We start from the raw sequence: 21,757 nt of genomic DNA, 5'->3' as shown, positions 1-21,757 counted from the left end.
CATGATGGAAAGGAGGATTTCAGTTGATGTGCACATAAATGATTTGTGTTTCCTCTGCAGGTGAAGGTAGAAAGTGTGTGTGAGCTGATGTGAATCATGTGACCTGGTTTCTAGGTCACATGACAGGTCAGAGGTCAGCGACTGTAACTCACTGAGTGTTAATGTGAACTCACTGAGTGTTTGTGGTTTACCTCTCAGACTGACTGAAGATGATGATGGAGGAAGAGGAGGACAGAGCACGTTCCCATGTGTCTATGTAAGTGCTCGTGTGTGACTGTGTGCGCGTGACAGTTAAAACACTGTGGGTGTAGGTAACTCCCTAGAGGTCATAAAACCCCTCTCACTTCCAGACCACAGTTACAAATGTTGAGACCCCCACCCTAAAACATCCTCTGGGGAATTTCCACTCAGTGGGGGAGAGGTCTCCTACAATCTACTCCTACAATCAGCCTTTATTATAGTGAGGGCAGTGTCAGTGTCTCTACAACAGTTCTACATTATATTTTAACACATTTCTAAACTCTAAATCAGCTAAATATTCTACAGTGTTTATTTTTCTTCTCATTCAGAACTTCAAGCTGCAGTTTGTCATCGTAACCTTAAATCCACCCTGAAGAAGAAGTTCCAGTGTGTGTTTGAGGGCATCGCTAAAGCAGGAAACCCAACCCTTCTGAATCAGATCTACACAGAGCTCTACATCACAGAGGGAGGGACTGCAGAGGTCAATGATGAACATGAGGTCAGACAGATTGAAACAGCATCCAGGAAACCAGACAGACCAGAAACAACCATCAGACAAGAAGACATCTTTAAAGCCTCACCTGGCAGAGATGAACCAATCAGAACAGTGCTGACAAAGGGAGTGGCTGGCATTGGGAAAACAGTCTTAACACAGAAATACAGCCTGGACTGGGCTGAAGACAAAGCCAACCAGGACATCCAGTTCATATTTCCATTCACTTTCAGAGAGCTGAATGTGCTGAAAGAGGAAAAGTTCAGCTTGGTGGGACTTGTTCATCACTTCTTTACTGAAACCAAAGAAGCAGGAATCTGCAGCTTTGAAGACTTCCAGGTTGTGTTCATCTTTGATGGTCTGGATGAGTGTCGACTTCCTCTGGACTTCCACAAAACTACAATCCTAACTGACCCTAGAAAGTCCACCTCAGTGGATGTGCTGCTGATAAACCTCATCAGGGGGAAACTGCTTCCCTCTGCTCGCCTCTGGATAACCACACAACCAGCAGCAGCCAATCAGATCCCTCCTGACTGTGTTGGCATGGTGACAGAGGTCAGAGGGTTCACTGACCCACAGAAGGAAGAGTACTTCAGGAAGAGATTCAGAGATGAGGAGCAGGCTAGCAGGATCACATCATGTGCCACATCCCAGTCTTCTGCTGGATCACTGCTACAGTTCTGGAGGATGTGCTGGAAACCAGAGAGGGAGGACAGCTGCCCAAGACCCTGACTGAGATGTACATCCACTTCCTGGTGGTTCAGGCCAAAGTGAAGAAGGTCAAGTATGATGGAGGAGCTGAGACAGATCCACACTGGAGTCCAGAGAGCAGGAAGATGATGGAGTCTCTGGGAAAACTGGCTTTTGATCAGCTGCAGAAAGGAAACCTGATCTTCTATGAATCAGACCTGACAGAGTGTGGCATCGATATCAGAGCAGCCTCAGTGTACTCAGGAGTGTTCACACAGATCTTTAAAGAGGAGAGAGGACTGTACCAGGACAAGGTGTTCTGCTTCATCCATCTGAGTGTTCAGGAGTTTCTGGCTGCTCTTCATGTCCATCTGACCTTCATCAACTCTGGACTCAATCTGCTGGAACAACAACAAACAACCTCCAAGAAATCTAAATTATTTAACAAACCAAAACTTCAATCTCTCCACCAGAGTGCTGTGAACAAGGCCTTGCAGAGTCCAAATGGACACCTGGACTTGTTCCTCCGCTTCCTCCTGGGTCTTTCACTGCAGACCAATCAGACTCTCCTACGAGGTCTGCTGACACAGACAGGAAGTAGCTCACAGACCAATAAGAAAACAGTTCAGCACATCAAGAAGAAGCTCAGTGAGAATCTGTCTGCAGAGAAAAGCATCAATCTGCTCCACTGTCTGAATGAACTGAATGATCGTTCTCTAGTGGAGGAGATCCAACAGTCCCTGAGATCAGGACGTCTTTCTACAGGTAAACTGTCTCCTGCTCAGTGGTCAGCTCTGACCTTCATCTTACTGTCATCAGAAGAAGATCTGGATGTGTTTGACCTGACGAAATACTCTGCTTCAGAGGAGGCTCTTCTGAGGCTGCTGCCAGTGGTCAAAGCCTCCACCAAAGCTCTGTGAGTACATTTGTACTCATGTTTATTTTTAAAATTTAAACGTGGTCATAGATTTCTTCCATGACAGATCCATGTCCTAAAACCATGAGCCAGCGTAGTTGTATAGTATAAAAGAAAAAAGGAGAACTTTTGACCACAATATTGTAACTTGAATGAACTTTTGATACAGCCTTTAAACATAAAAATTATGAACAGAATCGGTGACAAAGGGCAGCCCTGGTGGAGCCCATCACCCACCGGACTTATTACTATCCAACTTATTGCCGGCTATGCCAACCAAGCTCTTGCAATGGTTGTAAAAGGATCGAATGGCCCGTAGCAATGGCCATAAAATGTTTCTCAGTTTTATTATTTTCAGTCACATGTTTTTGATTATTAACTGAATATTTTAAAATTCAGGCTTTTTATGTTATACAAGACATCATATTTTCTTATGATGTCTTGTATTGATTCTGAAGGAATAGTTTTCATCAGTATCGCAGATACCAGCCTGAATTTTACTTTGTATTGGATCAGAAAGGAAATCAGTGGCATCACACATCACTTACAGCAACTTCAGTACCACTTCATTTTAATAAACTGGGGGGAGGTGCACCAAGATTCAGTATGAGATAAAGAATTATTTTTAACTGTAAGGTTGGAGAAATCTGTTGTTGGAAATTGGAAGAACAGGTCATCTTAAAAATCACTGCCTTGTAGTTTTATTCAGGCCCCTTCAATCTGTGATCGCTGTTGATTTGCATTGTAAATGCTGCTATTACAAACGTCACAAATATTAGTGTATGTGTGTGTTATTGGGTAATAAACCAAAGGAACAGAATCTACCAGCACCTCACTGATTTCTGCTTAAAAACAACAAAAAAAGTAATAAAGCTCTGATTTGTTTGGTTGATCTTCTCTCCCTTCCCGCTTGATTTCAGACTGAGTGGTTGTAACTTGTCAGACGGAAGCTGTGAAGCTTTGTCCTCAGACCTGAGCTCCCAGTCCTCCCGTCTGACAGAGCTGGATCTGGGTAACAACAACCTGCAGGATTCAGGAGTGAAGCTTCTGTCTGCTGGGATGAAGACTCAATACTGCAAACTGGAAACGCTGAGGTCAGATCAAGCAATATCAATTTTTTTTTTCATCAACATCATTTAATCAATTTCATTTGGAAAAAATTAACATTGCGTGTATGTTTTTTTTTTTTTTTTTAATGAATCCATGCAAGTCACAGTAAACTGCCACATTTGTCTTTGTAACATGAGGCAATAAGGATTCCAGCATGTCCTGGAAACATACATGCCAACACTCCCGATATTTCCAGGAGAATCCTGAATTTCAGTGCCCCTCCCGAAAATCTCCCGGAGCCAACATTCTCCCGTATTTCTCCTGATTTTCCACCCGGAAAACAAAATAGAAAAACCATATCCCAGAATTCATAGCGCGGCCCAGCCAATTCCAGTTTCCAACAATGGCTGCAGCTACTTAGTTTTAATATTGCTCTTATTACTCTTTCTGGGTCACAAAATAAACTTTTAACATATTTTCAGGCAAGAATGTCGCTGGGTAAACTTCAAATATCTGAGCCGGTGAGAACAGCAAACCCCCGCGGACTTTTGCTACTCAGGTTAAACATGATGTATAAGTCACTTAGATAACTTAAAAATGTTATTGTTTGGCTTTTTTCACTGTTTTATGTGTTTGAGTAAATTGGTTTGGCTGAGATTAAAGTTATTAGATTAGATTAAATAAAACTTTATTAATCCCTCAGGAGAATTCCTCTGGGGTTTTCACACACCTGAATAAATGTCAAATAGAAAACTGACAGAAGTGTGAGATGGTCGAGAATTTACGCCAACGTCCGGTTATATTTTAGATAGCAAGGAGCAGACGGCTGAGTGCCAGTCCACCGAGAGAGCTCGTGACGTAATTCTGCCCGTCCAATTTCACAGTCACTCACTTCCAGCCTACCCGGCTTTCCGAGAACACGGCCCACTTAGACCGCGAAGGCTGGGTCCTCAGGTGGATGCAGCCTGTGAATTTGGACACCCCCGCTGTTTCCGGCCAGACAATATTAACAGTGACATTTAGCTTTTTTTTTTTTTTCTTTTCGATAAATAAACACTGTAAAATTCAAGTTTTTTGTATTGTGTAGTGTTGTAGTGTTGAAATATTGTAAATGTAGTAGCTCCTCATGGCACCATGAATATACTTTAACACAAGTGTTTCATATCTTCTTGTCATCATTTTTTCAGACTGAGGGGTTGTAACCTGTCAGACAGAAGCTGTGAAGCTCTGTCCTCAGTCCTGAGCTCCCAGTCCTCCCTTCTGACAGAGCTGGATCTGGGTAACAACAACCTGCAGGATTCAGGAGTGAAGCTTCTGTCTGCTGGGATGCAGAGTCAATACTGCAAACTGGAAACGCTGAGGTCAGATCAAGCAATATCGATTATTTTTTTCATCAATTAACATCATTTAATCAATTTCATTTGGAAAAAATTAACATTGTGTATATGTTTTTTTTTTAAATGAATCCATGCAAGTCACAGTAAACTACCACATTTGTCTTTTGTAACATGAGGCAACAAGGATTCCACCGTGTCATGAAACAGTGTTGAAATATTGTAAATTTAGTAGCTCCTCATGGCACCATGAATATACTTTAACACAAGTGTTTCATATCTTCTTGTCATCATTTTTTCAGACTGAGTGGTTGTAACCTGTCAGACAGAAGCTGTGAAACGCTGTCCTCAGTGGTGAGCTCCCAGTCCTCCCGTCTGACAGAGTTGGACCTGGTTAACAACAACTTGCAGGATTCAGGACTAAAGCTTCTGTCTGCTGGAATGAAGAGTCAATGCTGCAAATTGGAAACGCTGAGGTCAGATCAAGCAATATCAATTTTTTTTTCATCAATTAACATCATTTAATCAATTTCATTTGGAAAAAATTAACATTGTGTGTATGTTTTTTTTTTTTTAAATGAATCCATGCAAGTCACAGTAAACTCCCACATTTGACTTTTGTAACGTGAGGCAATAAGGATTCCAGCATGTTCTGAAACAGTGTTGAAATATTGTAAATGTAGTAGCTCCTCATGGCACCATGAATATACTTTAACACAAGTGTATCATGTCTTCTTGTCATCATTCTTTCAGACTGAGTGGCTGTAACCTGTCAGACAGAAGCTGTGAAGCTCTGTCCTCAGTCCTGAGCTCCCAGTCCTCCAGTCTGACAGAGTTGGACCTGGGTAACAACAACCTGCAGGATTCAGGAGTGAAGCTTCTGTTTTCTGCAGTGGAAAGTCCAAAGTGTACACTTGGAATTCTCAGGTCAGGATTCAGTCTTTTCTGATGATGATTTTAAAACCTGAGTCAGGTCGATAAATGGCTTACTCATTTACAACAGACATGATTTGTTAAATCACCTTATATATGTGTGCTTAAGTTCTGTGCTGCTCTGATTTATTGCCCGTGCTGTCTTTCAGTTCAGCTTTGTCGAGTCTCTGGTAGGATTTCTTTTACATGACCTGTGTAAAAACAAAACAGTAAACACATTAAGCTGAAGTAAGATGCACAATTTGAAAAATGGGGCACAAAATATGTTGCTGCTTTCTGGAAAGTGAGTCTAAGAAGACCCAATGGAGAAAGTGAAGAGAAAACTCAATGATTAAGAAGAAGAAAAATGGCAGAGGCAGTTTCTCTTGGACTACCTGCAGATGGGACGAGACTCTAGAAACAGGGACGATTGGAGAAAATGTAAAGAGGCCATATGATAAACCAGGAGATGAATACGCTGGTATTCTGGGGATAGTGGGAGTGAGAGGGAGAGATGCCAGTAAATGATTTCCAGGATAAATTTCAGAGAATCAGAGCTAAGAAACCAAAGCAAGTGGGGAACTACAAACATGTGGACAGACTCATAATTAGCCCAAAGACACATTAAAGCAATCATTATAGGTTTAGAAACAGGGATGGATATGGAGGAGCTTAGCATGAATTTGCATTGAGGGAAAAATAGCAACGAGCATCAGAGGAAACAGTTAGGAAAACTAAAAGGATGTCTTGGCAGGAATACTGCAGTACTTTAGGAAGAACTACACCAGTTCAGAATGTGTGGAGTACAGTAAAGAACATGAATGCAGACAGGAAACAACAGCAGTTGTTGTAAAGTAAATTCAAACTCCTTCATTAAATGCAGCTGGTTGAGTTGAAAACAATGGAGAATGATTGTGTTAAACTGTTTATTCTCTATAGAAACGGAGCAGAAGGAGTGCATGCAGAGCTGGACGTGGGCTGTATATACATGCGTGTATCTGTGTTGTCTGTGAGCAGAGGAAACAAAGCGCTTTTGATTCTCCCACAATGAAATATAAATGTAGTTTACATAACACCTGTTACACAGTTACAACAATAATGATGCTGTTAGCTTCAACAACAACTCCTCTCGACACACATTAACAGGCCATGCAATAAACTAATATCCACAAAGGTCCTGACAGGTAATAAACCTGTTATTACTTACAGTGGCTTCATAAACGCACTGATGGAAATGTCCAGTGTATCATAAGCCAGCCAGTCCTGTTACTGCAATTCACTTCTTCACCAGAAAGTGTCACCATCAGCCTTCAACAGCAGTTTCCAGTATTAATAGTGTTAATGAGCTACAGGTAGTATGGATGGGAAAATGTAGAGTTGCTGGGCAAACAACCTGATCAAATCCACAGTGGGAATAATTGAAGTGATGACGGCAGATGTGAGAGAACAAAAATGAATCATATTGAAATGTTAAATCAGGAAAATCCTGGAGAGGAGGATAGTTCTAATGTAATGTTTGAATTCAAAGCAGCTCTTAAATGCGTGAAATGACTTCACCTGGGGAGGATCAGGTGTGTTACATCATGATGAAGCAGTTAGAGGAGGCTCTGCTGCTCTTCTATAATAGAATATATCAGGAAGCTGGAAAGAACTGTGAAAGCAGGGAAAGACCCCACTAAGACCACAGGTTACAGGCCTACAGCTCTAACACCTCATCCAGGGAAAGTCATGGAAAGATTGACAGTGGACAGACTGATGTATGTGACGCAAAGAAGGCAGCTGTTTGCAGCTTCTCAGCAGGGGGAGGAACACCATGGACCCAGCAGTCAGTTAGAGTCAGAGATGAGGAAAGCTCAGTGCATTAAGAGATGAGGTGTGGTTTGTATCAGCCAACTTAAATGATGGAAATGAACGAGCTGTTCCTGGTTAATATTCTGTTTGCTAACAGTACCACAGACCCAGGCCTAATCTGTCATATGTTAACACGTCCAACATCTCCTCATTTATTGGTGGATAATCCACTAACATGTTTTAATTCACAAGTTCATGTGATTTCTGTGTGCTGATAACATCCAGTCTGTTCTGTGTGGAAATAAAATAATGAAACCAGACGAGGTCGTTTCTGAAGAAGTTGTGGTGGGATTGTTGCTCCTGCCGGACTCGGTCTGTGGCTCGCTGCTGCTGATGCAAAGTTGGAGGTAAACAGGTCGGCTAAAAAAGCTGAAGGGAGATGGCTCATAACAAGTGACCGCCACTTTATTAGGTCACAGGTGAACTGTACCTGAGACAGTGGGCACCGTGTACCTAATAAAGTGTCAGCCATGGTAAATGTGTTTCCAAGAGGAGAAAACCAGCTGGCAGCAAAGGCAGGCAGGTGTCCTTTCCACCTAAACAGGAGATATAAAGATGATGAAGGCCACAGTTTGTATTTCATTCAGTACAGTGATGTAGTGATCTAGCATCAGTCCAATCATCAGCAGTTTGAGCCACGTATGGATTAAAGTGTATTTGTGAAAATGTTGGACGGTTCCTTTATCAGTGTGTAACAGTGTGTGTGTGAGAGCCATGTAATGTCCATGTGTGCATGCTGACTGTGCTGCTCTGACCTCCCTCCTCCTTTTAGGGTGGAGCCTGCTGGAGTCCGATGGTTGAGACCAGGTCTGAGGAAGTGTAAGTGTGTTTTTAATGGGATTCATGAAAACAAAGCAGCACACATTCAACCATCTTCATCATGTCAGGAGTCATCATCAAAGTGTCAATCAATGAACAGATGATGGATCAATAACTGCAGCTGGATTGTGTTTGTTCTCTCCATCAGATTCCTGTCAACTCACAATCGACACAAACACAGTGAACACAAAGCTCCAACTGTCTGACAACAACAGGAAGGTGACACATGTGTGGGAGGTTCAGTCATATCCTGATCATCCAGACAGATTTGATGTTCATCCTCAGCTGCTGTGTAGAAATGGTCTGACTGGTCGCTGTTACTGGGAGGTCGAGTGGAGAGGAGACGTTTATATATCAGTGAGTTACAGAAGCATCAGAAGGAAAGGAGACAGTTATGACTGTGTGTTTGGATTCAATGATCAGTCCTGGAGTCTGTACTGTGATTATGATGGTCCTCAGTCTGTCAGGCACAATGAGAGATCAACATCCATCTCCTCCTCCTCCTCTGTCTCTAACAGAGTAGCAGTGTATGTGGACTGTCCTGCTGGCACTCTGTCCTTCTACAGAGTCTCCTCTGACACTCTGATCCACCTCCACACCTTCAACACCACATTCACTCAAACTCTTTATCCTGGGTTCAGTCCCTGGTCTCCTGGTGCCTCAGTGTCCCTGTGCTGAGTGGAGTGTAAAGAGTGTCTCCTGTTACAGAAACACTCTGACTGTTGAACAGATAGTTCAGTCTGTACATGTCTGTCTCTTTCACTCACAAACACGTTTTCAGATTCATGGATTCAATCAGTTGATGTTTGAAACTCTTCTAAATGATTCCTTGTAAACTTCTTCCTCTTCAGTCCCAAACAAACAGGAAGTGATGTCACATGTGTTCCTGTCCACACAGCAGAATGAGTCTATTGCTGACAGTGATGTACAAACAGAGTGAGCATTTCTGAGGCCCAAAATAAACTGAGTAGTTCACTGAATGAACAATGGACTGTGAGCTCAGTTCCTTCATCATTAGTATGGATTATATATGTATATGTATTATATTAGTATCATATATATCAGGTGCTGCTGCTTTCAGTCATTGTGCAAATGTGCTGTTTGTAAGCTTGTAAAGCTGCAGTCAGCTGAGACTGAAGAAGTCACCTGATCAGTGAGCAAACGTTTCTGAAAACGTCCAGATGAACAGAATCAACCTTTTGGGATCAGCCAGCAATGCAGCATCATTGTTGTTCAGCTTCAGAGGTTTGCAGGAATGAACTGATGAGCAGAAACAGCTGCAAAGTCCAAGAAAATACCAGCTGGAGTTCAGCTGCATTTGAAGAAGTCAAAGAAAACTATGTTAGAGGATCTATCACAGCAGCTGAAGCCAAAGTCCAACACTGGATACCAGCTGAGCCTGTGCTGAGTGTAGTGTTACAGGAAAAGGGCAGAAACACTGGTAGCTCCCAGTGATGCTGACTGGGGCACAGAGCTGAATGATGCAGCATCAGGACACTGTTTCAGTCTGACTGACAGAGAAACCTGTAGCTGTATCTACATGTGAGGCAGAGGCCACACAAGCAGCTTTCTATGTTTCACAGTGACTGAGATCTTCAGTGGGGGTGGACATGCTGTCACCACGGTAACAGCACCGTCCATCCACAGGTGAGGGGAGGAGCAAAAAGAGGGACTTTCACCATTTTATACTAAAAACACTCAACTAATGTTTCTAATATGAAACAAATAAGCCCACATTAATGTGAGCGTTTATTAAATAATAATAATGATGATTTCCTCCTGATCTCATTTCCACAGCAGAGAAAACTGTGGTGTATATTGAGGTGGAGGGTGTGGTCTGTGGCTCAGGTGTAGAGTGAGGGTGGGGTGCACCACAGCAGCATGCTGGGACTGCTGAGGGTGGAGGAGGGAGTGATGATGACATCAGAGCTGCAGCACAGAGACCAGTGAACACACAGTCTGTTCATCTTTGCATAGATACAATATACAGCACAATATTGAATGACAGACACGCTGTGGGAGCTTCCACAGATACACTGACGTCAGCATCCAGAGTCCTCCTGCTGCTCCCCCCTCAGAGCCCCGTGATCAGCACCAACACATTCAGTTAGATGACAGAGTCCAGCTGCAGCTAGAATCAGCTCCCCTCTGTGAACAACAGCACAGCGTCAGTGTTTCACACTCAGTGAAAGGAGGAAACAGCAGAAGAACACCATGTGTGCTACGTTTCCCAGGACACACTACAAACTGCACAAATACAGAGCAGCACGTGGAAGGACCTGGAGCTGCATTTACAGAGCTGCAGACAGCGTGATGTCCTGTATGGACAGGTGGAAGGAACCAAGTCCTCAGCTGGAACACTCGTGTTTGTCCACAGACAGGAAACACAGCAGGAAACTTCCTCACAGAAGTGCAGCTCATGGATAACACACTTCCTGTCAGTCAGAATGAGGCTGCAGCCAAACACAGAAAGGTGTTTTTGTCCAGATGAGCCCAGAGAAGAAACACGAGTGTTCACAGACATCAGAAGCTCAGAGAGGTGAAACATGAGGTTGGAGTCCTCGTCAGCATCCAGAAGAGCTGCTGTGAAACCCTGAGTACTCATGACAGACTCTGATGGCACAAACACATCATGATTCAAACAGAAAGACAAACATGGAGCTCCTGATCCTCCTGCATGAGAACAAGCTGACATGAGCGCTGTGTCTGAGAGTGTCTCCCTGTCACAGTGACAATAACACAGCTGCTGCTCACAGTCATTAAACTGACCTGAGGTCAGCTGTGCTCCTTACATATGAACCATGTGACCTCACATCAGTGCTGTGGATGACTGTAGTCATAGAAGAGTAGAGCTGTAGCAGGTGGTGTGAGGAGGAGGTGGTGTATTCTAGTTAACGCAGTACTGAAACACTCCAGCAGAGGGCGCTGTTAAGTCCTTATTGTAACACAGTTACTGTGTGCAGTTAGACTTCATACATAATCTGCACTTATTTCCATCAGACATGCTGTCAGTAAATGATTGGTTTCTATACATTTCTAAACACAAAACCTCTTCACACTTCTAACATGCACATTTACACAACTAAATGGCAGTACTGATGAAAAGAAACACATTCAACAAATCCATTTAAACCTTAAAACAAACAAAAGGAAGCATCTCTATGGACTAAGTGTGAGAGCCTGTATGACACACAGGACAGACTGTAAGCTCTGCTGGCTGCACAGCACTTTGTAGCAGTTTTCCAACATGTCCTCCACCCGTGATGTCAGTGGTGGGACCCCAGTCACAGCACTCAGCACCACCTCCTTTAAATGGATTTTATAGCAGTTACTCCCGTTACTCGGTGCAACGCTTCTTAAATGTGTTTTTGCAGGATAAAACACAGCAGGTGGTGTAGAGAGGACGTCAGCTGACGGAGCAGAGGGAGGCAGACTGTGGATAAATGACAGAGTGAGAGGAGAGCAACCATGACAGAAGCACAGGTGTGGCAGATAGAAGTGGCTTTATAGACACTTATTGTCAGTCCTCGTGCATGCTGTGGAAATAAGTGTCTGTGTCATGAGGTGACATGTGAGCTTATCTTTGGTCAATAAAGCTGAACGACCAGTTTTCACTTTGCTTGTTACGCTTGTTTAGTGACGTCTGGGTTTCTGTGGAGCCCGAATTTTGATGAGTTCTGGTGAAATCATCTGAGATCATCTGAGCATCGGTGAAGAGTCAGCAGAGAAAGTGTGGGACAGAAGTTTGCTTTGGACACATGGACTGAAATCAAAAAGGAACAAACAGGATTTCCAATGGACAGTATGGAGAAGTGAAAGTACACAAAGGCTGTGCTGGAACACGTGTGTTACACTTTTTGACAGCTGAGAACAAAACACAATATTTTGCATCATCTCTGCAGTGTCTCTTCTTTCCTCTGCTGTTGTGCTTTTAGCTCCAAACTGTTTCAAATGGTTTGTCAGCAAGCTGACCTCTGACCTCTGCAGTACTAACTCCTGACCCGTACAAAGAGCGGGCGCTTCTGACCTTTGACCTGCAGCTGTATGTCTCTCAGTCTCAGTTCTTCTCTCCGTCACTGATGGAGCAGGTGTAGTTGCTGCTGACAGTCAGTCGTTTGTTTTCTCAGAGTGAGGCTGAAGTCTGAACTGTTCAGAGCATCAGGTCTCATCAACGTGCGCTGCTGTAACGCCGCTTTGTCCTCTGAGATCACCAGGTATGAAACCTGAGTGCTGACAGAGCAGCATGTTCCCCCTCATTCACCTCCACCACCACAGCCAAGGCATGCTGGGAAACTGAGGACACACAGACGGAGAACTGAAGTGTCTGCTGTGTGTTCATCTCAGAGTCCTCACAGGTGACACATTAGCTCCAGAACACCAAGCCAGGTGTTTGAAGCCTGACAGGGATTCTTCCCATCCAGAGGGAGGATTTAGCTGCACAACAATGAACATTAGTGTGTAGTTTAGAAACACAGACTGTGCCTGCACTGCATCTAGTGAAGAAAAGTGTTACTGCGAGAGAACCAGGCTCCTTTAAAGCAGCTGATATTAAGGTTGAAAAATCAACAATAAGCTGATGTAATCAACGTTTCACAAAATGGTCAGCAGCTAAAATCTGGAGCCGTTCTTTGGTGGTAATTAACAGTTTGTTCTTGTTAGCTAATTATGTCATTAAAGGTAGCAGCAGAAGCCTTGTGTTGAAAGCCCATTCACTCACACATTCACACAGTATGTGTGTGTCTGTGTTACACTGTGGACATCCCTTCTGTTGGAGCGCCATCTTGTGGCAGGTTTAAGAAATGTTCTTCTTGTAAATCCAAACTGATGCACCTCCATAGCAGACTGTGGAGGCTTTCAGTGACATGAAGACTTGATTTATACTGTCATATTCTCCTGTTACACAAAGCACAGCACGCTGAACATGGATGAACTGAAACTCCCAGCATCTGACTGAGGAAAAGCACAAATCATTCTCACACTGACTCCTGCTTGATTTTAGATTTGCTTTAAAATCCTCACACTTTCATATGAAGCACTAAATGGGCTCCAGACTGTTTATCTCAGCTTCCTGTCAAACACACTGCTGCTCACACCAAGGCTCAGTTTACTCCTCCAGCCTGGCTTAACCTGCTGTCTGTTAAAAACAGTCCCACACTCCTCTGTTTAATCCTTCTGATCAGACTCTTTGATTTTGTATTGTTTTTACCTGAAGTTGTGTTTTTGACATGGTTCTGTCTGTGAAATAAAGCTCACACACACACTGCTACAGTCCTTCATACACTTAGAAACGAAGCTGCTCCTTTCCTCAGTGCTGACACATAAAGAAGAGTTGGTTTTATATCCAACACGTCTCTGTTCCAGAAAACAGCTTCAGCAGCCTCTGAGTCTGAACTTGGAGTTGGTTATAAGCCACAGGCCTGTGTGCACAGCAATGAGGAAATATAATGCAGTAAGTGAAACATGGATGTGTGGAACAGATTATCCCAAAGGTTGATTCTGTTCATCTGGACGTTCTCAGTGAAACATTTCGTCTCTCGGTCAGGTGACTCCTTTAGTCTCAGCTGACTGCAGGTTTCCAAACCTTTGTCACTGGATCACTCACTTCATCTCCAACGTGTCCCTGACACAGACAGCTGGAGCCGTTACAGCAAAATCATTGATCATCGTTTTTAGAACATTAGCTGGTGTTGGTGGGCAGGCTAGCAGTGCTAATTGTTAGCACTAGTTCTGCTGCTCTCCCTTTGTCTCTGTTATTGTTGGTCTTTAGTGAACAATAGAAAGTGTCTTCATGAGACTGTTGCCTAATGTTCAAATGTGGATAACACCACCTGCACCAACCTGTTACACAGCACAACCCTCTGGTGTAGCTTTGGCTGGAGCACATATTGGCAGCTCCAGTGACATCACCACTCCATGGTGACATCATCTCTACAGACTGTGGCTGTTACATATCCTCACCTGGTAATAATAAGACTGTCCTCAGCTGCACACAGCTCCAAGATGAACAAACTGAAGTAAATACAAATTAGAGTTACGATAGATTGAAATCTTGTAATCAGAGCTAATTCTTAGTGAAACTCTCACAACATCATATCATGATCCTGGGTTAGTGTCTCGGTCTCAGATCACAACATCAGCACAGGCTTGGCTTGGGTGAGGTATTGAGTGGTTCTTGTCCATGACAGCTGCAGGTACAGTGCCATCAGCCATGCTGCACCACATGTCTGCCCAGGAACATTAGTGTGGCTAACCCTAACCCTGCTCGGGAGCAGGTTTACTTTATGTAAACAGGATTAGATCGCGGCCACGCAGGTATGTCCGCGTCATTTATACGAAAGCAACAGCGATATTCCACCACTGTTTCACCATAAATAAATAACATCAATGTAACTAAAGTTAATGCAGCACTTGATCCTTGTATTGATGTCACACAGATACATACAGGTCATTTCCTAAAAAAGGGAAATGTACTATTAACATTCTATTACATGTATGTGATTATTACAGATGTAATTCATATTTCAGAGTAGTAATTGCAAATTACTTCGTGTAATCAAGATGAGAGACCACGGCTATAAAAGCGAAGGTGGATTTGGGAAGCCTGTCGCAGCCATGTCCTGTCCGTATACGCGACCAACCCATTGCGGAAGGTGCAAGATTGATAAGGAGAGTCCTCAGAATTCAGCGTATATTGCGGGACAGACAGGATCCTTTAGCTCAGCGCGACAGTGTGCTCATAGAGAGATATCGATATTCCCGTGAGGGTATTATTCACTTAACCAACTTGTTGACGAGGGGGTGCAGGACCACTACCTGTCTTTTTTTGCTCTGCCCTTTTCTTGGTTGCTGTTATGTTGATGTTAGGTGCAGTGACTCCCAAGCTAGGCGAGTGGCTCCAGCAGATCCCGGGAACAACAGCAGAGATCTCTGTTCAGAAGAGCGCAGTCCTAGGAACAGCTAAGATACTGCGCAGGACCCTCAAGCTCCCATGGCCTCTGGTAGAGGACCCGAGCTTGAAGGATTGACCGCCCACAGGGGCGAGTGGGGAATTTATATATATATATATATATATATATATATATATATAGCTGAACACAAAGTGCTTTACACTTGACATGCCAGAAATGATATATTGAACAAGTAAAAAAAAAAAGAAAATAATATAAAATAAAGAAAAAAGTATTGAAAAAAATAAGGTGATAATTTAAATGATATTTAAAATAATAAAATTAGCACAAATATCAAAAACAATAATAAAATAGTATAAAATGATAATTGGAATTACATTTAAAACAATAAAATCATCACATTAGATTAAAACATCAAAATCAGGGTCAGACTGTGTCATAAGCCAAAGTGTAAAGTGGACAATTAAGGGGTCTTTCTATTGTGCTGGGGCAGATTGTTACACTGATTAGGAGCAGCAATAGAGAAGGTCCTGTCCCCTCTGAGCTTTCTCTTGGACCTGGGTACCTCCAGGAGCAGCTTGTCAGCTGACCTGACAGACCTTGGGGGTGAGTAAGGATGCAGAAGCTCAGAGAGGTAAGTTGGGGCAACACCATTTAAAAATTTAAAAACAAACATGCCAATTTTAAAATGAACTCCAAGATATACAGGCAGCCAATGGAGTGAAGCGAGGATGGTAGCTATGTGCTCTCTTTTACGAGTTCTGGTTAAAAGTCGTGCAGCAGCATTTTGGACCAGCTGCAGACGAGAGAGAAGACACCGACTAACTCCAAAATACAGAGCATTACAGTAATCGAAACGAGATGAAATAAAAGCATGGATTACTGTTTAAAAATGCGGCCTGGATAAAATAGCCTTAAATGATAAAAACTGGACTTTACAGTAGCCCTAATTTGAGTGTTCAATTTAAAATCAAATTGGACACTCAAAATACAAAAACACAAATACAAAACACTGGGCCACCCAGGACCATGGCAGTTTCTGAGTGAAGGAGACATGTACAGACTGAACTATCTGTTCAACAGTCAAAGCTTTCTCTAACAGGAGCAGACTCTTTAGACTCTCCACAGAAGACAAACACTGAGGAACCGGGAAACAAGACTGTAAACCCAGGATAAAGAGGTTCAGTGAATGTGGTGTTTAAGGTGTGGAGGTGGATCAGAGTGTCAGAGGAGACTCTGTAGAAGGACAGAGTGCCAGCAGGACAGTCCACATACACTGCTACTCTGTTAGAGACAGAGGAGGAGGAGGAGGAGGAGGAGGAGGAGGAGGAGGAGGAGATGATGGGTGTTTCACTGTTTTTGTGCCTGACAGAGCAAGGACCATCATCAGAGCAGCTCAAATTCCAGGACTCCTCATTCCATCCAAACACACAGTCATAACTGTCTCCTTTCCTTCTGATTCTTCTGTAACTCACTGATATAAAAACGTCTCCACTCCACTCAACCTCCCAGTAACAGCGACCAGTCAGACCATTTCTACACAGTAACTGAGGGCAATAATCAAATCTGTCTGGATGATCAGGATATGACTGAACCTGATCCACATTTGTCACCTTCCTGTTGTTGTCAGACAGTTGGAGGTTTGTGTGCACTGTGTTTGTGTCGATTGTGAGTTGACAGGAATCTGATGGAGAGAACAAACACAATCCAGCTGCAGTTATTGATCCATCATCTGTTCATTGATTGACACTTTGATGATGACTTCTGACATGATGAAGATGGTTGAATGTGTGCTGCTTTGTTTTCATGAATCCCATTAAAAACACACTTACACTTCCTCAGACCTGGTCTCAACCATCGGACTCCAGCAGGCTCCACCCTGAAAGGAGGAGGGGGGTCAGAGCAGCACAGTCAGCATGCACACATGGACATTACATGGCTCTCATACACATACTGTTAGACACTGATAAAGGAACAGTCCAATATTTTCACAAGTACACTTCAATTCATGTGTGGATCAAATTGCTGATGGTTTGGGCTGATCCTGGCACTGCCAGTACACCACTATAATGAATGAGATATGACTAATTCACACTCTAAGCTTCATAACCTTTCTATTCCTCTTCTTTTTCTATGAGAGACACCCAGAATGGCTGAATGGCAGAAAGGCTGGACAGTCTGGATTTCCAATGACTCACATTGGACAATAACCTGCCTCAGTCCCACACAGAAGCTCCTCTCAGGCAACATCCTGGCTAAGATCAGAAGCAGATACATAATAGACTCAATATTTTAACAGGGCACAGAAAGGAATTGTCAGTAACACCAGAAGAGTGAGACATCAATTTCTGGTAGACAGAGCAGTCGCCTGAGAGTATAACCTGCGCACCACCTGGATTGACTATTTACTCGCTGCCCACACCTGGCTCCTGAAAGTATTGGAAACCTGGAAGCCTTGAACTATACAAGATGAACTGGACACTAAGAGTCTTCATCAGGAACTCAATGGGAATCTGTCAATCAACACTGGAGACCAACTTCAAGCCAAGCACAAGTCACTGTCATCTGTGTGATCTATCAAGGAAATGTCTTTCCACCACTGTTGTTCTTCCTGGGCCTGAAACCCCTCAATGAGACTATTAACAACACTAGCTACTGAAACAGGAATGTAGCAATCATTAGGTGCATTCTCTACGTGGCTGAAATCAAGTGGTCAGCCAAGAGTGAACGAGAGCTCAATTCACTGACCCACACCACTAGGATGTTCAGCAAAGACATTGGATTGTCATTCAGACTGAAGAAGTTTAGTTGGATGTAACAAAGAGAGGGAAGGTGGTCCTATTTAATGTTATTGTACTACCAGAAGGCAACATTGCAGATACTGAGGACAGATACAAGTACTTAGGAATCTCACAGGCAAATGGGAACCACAACTAAGCTGTTAGGAAATACCAGCACAAAGTCAGGCAAGAGTCAGCTGACTGGGAAAAACAAGATCTCGGTCATCAACACCTGTCCCTCTGCCAGTGATCAGGTACCCTGCTAGGATAATAAGGTGGCCAAAGGACAAGATAGAAGCCACTAGTGATGGGTCCAGCAACACTGACGCACCGGCGCATGTATGAGAGCGAAACCTGTATTGGTGCGTGTGTCACTTTAAGAAAAAGTCATGTGAACGACACAGCTGGATTATCGCTCATTGCCAACACGTCAAACTGTGTTTAAAAGGTACTGCCTCCACATCTGCCAACGGAATGAGTCGCCACCAAAAAACAAAATTGCTCTCGCGAAGAAAAAAAAAAATACATATGTCTCTACAACAAAATGGAGCCCAAAAGAAAAAAGAAATGTTTCTGCTGTGTGGGATCATTTCGATCTTGTAACTGCAAATAAGGTAACTGTTTTTCTGTCTTTGTTTCAATGTAATCTATCAGAATAGGAAAAACAGTAAAGTGACTTGCAGTGTAAATTATTTATTTTATTTTATGCAGGTTAAATGTTGCATCTGTTCTGCGGAGCTTTCTTAACAAAAGCACCTCCTCAATGCTTAGGCATTACAGAGCCAAACATGAAAATGAGGAGACAAACACACCGAGAATGAACACGTCGGCCTATATAGACATTGAGCAGCATTATAATATTTTTTTTTTTATTAATATGTGTTTTATTATTTTTCAATCAAGCATCTAGGAAGATTTCTCTGGACCAGGCAGTCCTGAATTTTATTATAAAGGACTGCCAGCCCCTTAGTATTGTGGAGATTGTTGAAGAGAAACATTCCAAAATCAGAGGATCCTTTAACGTACTGGGGGAATAGGAAGACATCTTATCTGGACCTTTTCGACCTGGCTTTACAGTTTTTGTGTACCCCAGCTTCATATGTGCCCTGTGAGCTTGTGTTTTCCAAAGCTGGGGAAATGGTGTCAAAAAACACGCAATAGACTGAATGAAAAAGAATTGGATAAACTCATTTTTCTGAATAGAAATTTATAATAAACTCTGAGTCAATTACATTTAAATGGGTAATATTAGGGTTAGGGTATTAGGGTCACAATACTTTCATTTTAATTTTCACTTAATGTCATTCACAAAATATTTTAAAGATCACTACAATATTTGCAATGTAAAAGATATATAAAGTGATTCCATGGAAAGTACAATACCTTACAGTGTATACAAGTATGACTAGGTCATTGAATCAGTGTCTGTTGTGTGTCTCAAGTAAGTTGCCTGCAATAATATTTAAGGTGCAGCAGGGTCAGTATGGAGCAAAACAGCAACACTGTGTCGACACAGTATCGATACAGTTTGGAGAATGTGCTGAAACGCTTCACGAGGCCTCATCTACCCATCACTAGAAGTCACTGACATCAAGACAAGGACGCTCTTTACCATAAATGGAAGGTTTCACAGAAGGAAGAAGGCTAAGGACTGGTGAGCATCAGAACCACTGCCAAAACCCAATGTGTGCTCAATGAATACCTCAGGCAGCAGAAACCTAAGAACAAAAAGGAGCATGGAGAAGAACCATCATGGAAGGGCAGGCCTCCGCACGGTATGTACCACTAGCAGAGAGAGGAAGTGGATGACATCCAGAAATGCTTCCAGTGGTCAGACAAATCTGGTCTGAAAGATAGCACAAAGGCACCAATCTTGCCAGCACAGGAACAACTCTAAGGTGTAGATCAGCTCATTAGTCTCAGTGATGGTTGCTATTCAAATTGTCCAGAATGCTGCTTTCACATTATCTAGTACACAGGTGTCAAACTCCAGGCCTCGAGGGCCGCTGTCCTGCTTGTTTTCAAATTAACCTGCCTTTGTTGCTTCTTATTGGCAAAGCACACCTGATTCAGGTAATCAGCAGCAGGTAGGGCAGGGATATCTCAAAAACAAGCAGGATGCTGGCCCTTGAGGACTGGAGTTTGACACCCCTGAACTAGTGCATCTTCAGAGGGTACTTCACTTAAACTTTTTAACTGGCTACAGAGGGTCCAGGTTTCAAACTTCACCATGATCCTGTCATTTAGGTCAGCTACTCAACACTCAACACTCCTTCTGCATGGGTAATGATAGTATCTCCCTCCTGACCTGCCCCTTGCCATAGCATTTCTTCATCAATTTCTAGACGTAAGAGCAGTTCCTTCTTCCAAATGTTGGAGCACTGAGGTACTAGTTGTTTCACCATCAGTCTGGATTCCTGGGTATGGACAATTCCATAGGTCCCAGATCCTATTTGGCTGGGGTTACTCGGTAGAAGAATTCCAACAGCGCCCTGTTCTCATCTCTTGCCCACTTGTGCCTTTTACTTCCAGAAGCTCATTAGTGTGTCCTGGTTGCTCAACACCTGATGCAGACCTTGTAATTTTTTGGGTGACGTCCGGGCCAGTAGTGCTTCAGTTTAGCCTAGGGACCCATACTGGAAATATATATTTCTGTAGGGTTCTTTGTCTGTTAAAGTTATTTTACTATCATTCAAGACTAAGGATTGTTATTTTATTGTCATTGTATTGTTAGGCAGGAAACAATAATAGTATTTGGCACCCACATTGTGTGCAATACATAAAAAAAATTGCAAAATGCCAAAAACATTTGAAGATACACATAAAGAATAAAAAAATTGTCCAAAGGTAACGTCAGTTTGAAATAAAAAAGAACATTTCCAGCTGTTCCTCCTCTATTGAACATTCTTACCATACCTTAGAGTGTCCAGTCTCCAGCCTGGATTCTTTAGTCCAGCCGACAGCAACTTCATTCCTGAGTCTCCTGGATGATTGTAGCTCAGGTCCAGCTCTCGCAGATGTGAGGGGTTGGAGTTCAGAGCTGAGGCCAGATAATTACAGCCTTCCTCTGTGATCAGACAGCCTGACAAACTGCAGACACACAAAACAACAAGAAAAGTTATTTAACCCTTTAAGACCTACCATAGAACCAAGTCCTACAGGAATATAATGGGGTTTTTTTTCCTGCAAATGCAAATCTTGCAAAGCCATATGTGGAAGGAAACTGTGACCTGGGACAAGCTAAATGAATAAGATGTGAGTACAACTACTCAAGTTTCATATGCAAAAAAATAAAAAATAAATTGCGCTAGCTTATGCGGTTGCAATTTTACCGGGCTTTAAAAATAGTTGCGCAAAACGTAGCGTACCTGCTCCGACCGGCCTTAAAGTGTTAAAGTGGTTTTTTTTTTTCGTTTTTTCTTTTTTAAATATTCCAGCCTTTTCAGATACAGTGACATTCATTCTGTACATGCATTCACCTTAATTTAACAGTATCCAGTGTTGAAGGGGTCCTGATATGTAAAGGAAGTTTATTTCACAGTTTCTGTATGATGATTAAACAGATTGTGGTGTTAAGCCAGAATGTTAGAGCCAGAATGTTAGAGAATGTGTCAATGTTAACATTGACACATTCTCTTATGAGCAACAGTTTGTGAGAATGGGAGGACTCATTGCAAAGATCTTGCCTTTGCCATTGCCTGTTTCTGTTTCTGAAAGGGGCTGGGTCAACATCCAGTTGATTTAGAACTCTTGCACTTTAATTT

At 42.8% G+C, this 21,757-nt stretch overlaps 1 protein-coding gene and 1 pseudogene across 3 annotated transcripts in view; one reads left to right on the top strand and one right to left on the bottom strand.

The window, feature by feature from the left end:
• The first annotated feature begins 565 nt into the window (after positions 1–565).
• On the top strand, positions 566–9,292 carry LOC143418698 (protein NLRC3-like; annotated as a pseudogene). Its single transcript, XR_013098731.1, has 7 exons — positions 566–2,339; positions 3,260–3,433; positions 4,577–4,750; positions 5,026–5,199; positions 5,477–5,650; positions 8,259–8,305; positions 8,454–9,292. The product of XR_013098731.1 is annotated as a protein NLRC3-like (transcript).
• Positions 9,293–14,701: 5,409 nt separating this feature from the next.
• LOC143418546 (protein NLRC3-like) overlaps positions 14,702–21,757 on the bottom strand; it is a 45,766-nt gene continuing 38,710 nt past the window's right edge. For both annotated transcript variants that reach the window (XM_076883612.1, XM_076883613.1), the window contains 3 exons: positions 20,910–21,083; positions 17,046–17,092; positions 14,702–16,897 (listed from right to left, as the gene is read on the bottom strand). In XM_076883612.1, the coding sequence (XP_076739727.1) occupies positions 16,290–16,897; positions 17,046–17,092; positions 20,910–21,083 (829 nt within the window). In that variant the 3' untranslated portion in view covers positions 14,702–16,289. The remainder of the gene's footprint in view (positions 16,898–17,045; positions 17,093–20,909; positions 21,084–21,757) is intronic.

The sequence above is a fragment of the Maylandia zebra genome, linkage group LG5 (assembly GCF_041146795.1).
Source record: "Maylandia zebra isolate NMK-2024a linkage group LG5, Mzebra_GT3a, whole genome shotgun sequence".
NCBI classification, from domain to species: Eukaryota; Metazoa; Chordata; class Actinopteri; order Cichliformes; family Cichlidae; genus Maylandia; species Maylandia zebra.
Note: the sequence above shows the minus strand (reverse complement) of the source record. Positions and strands in the feature narration are given on the sequence as shown.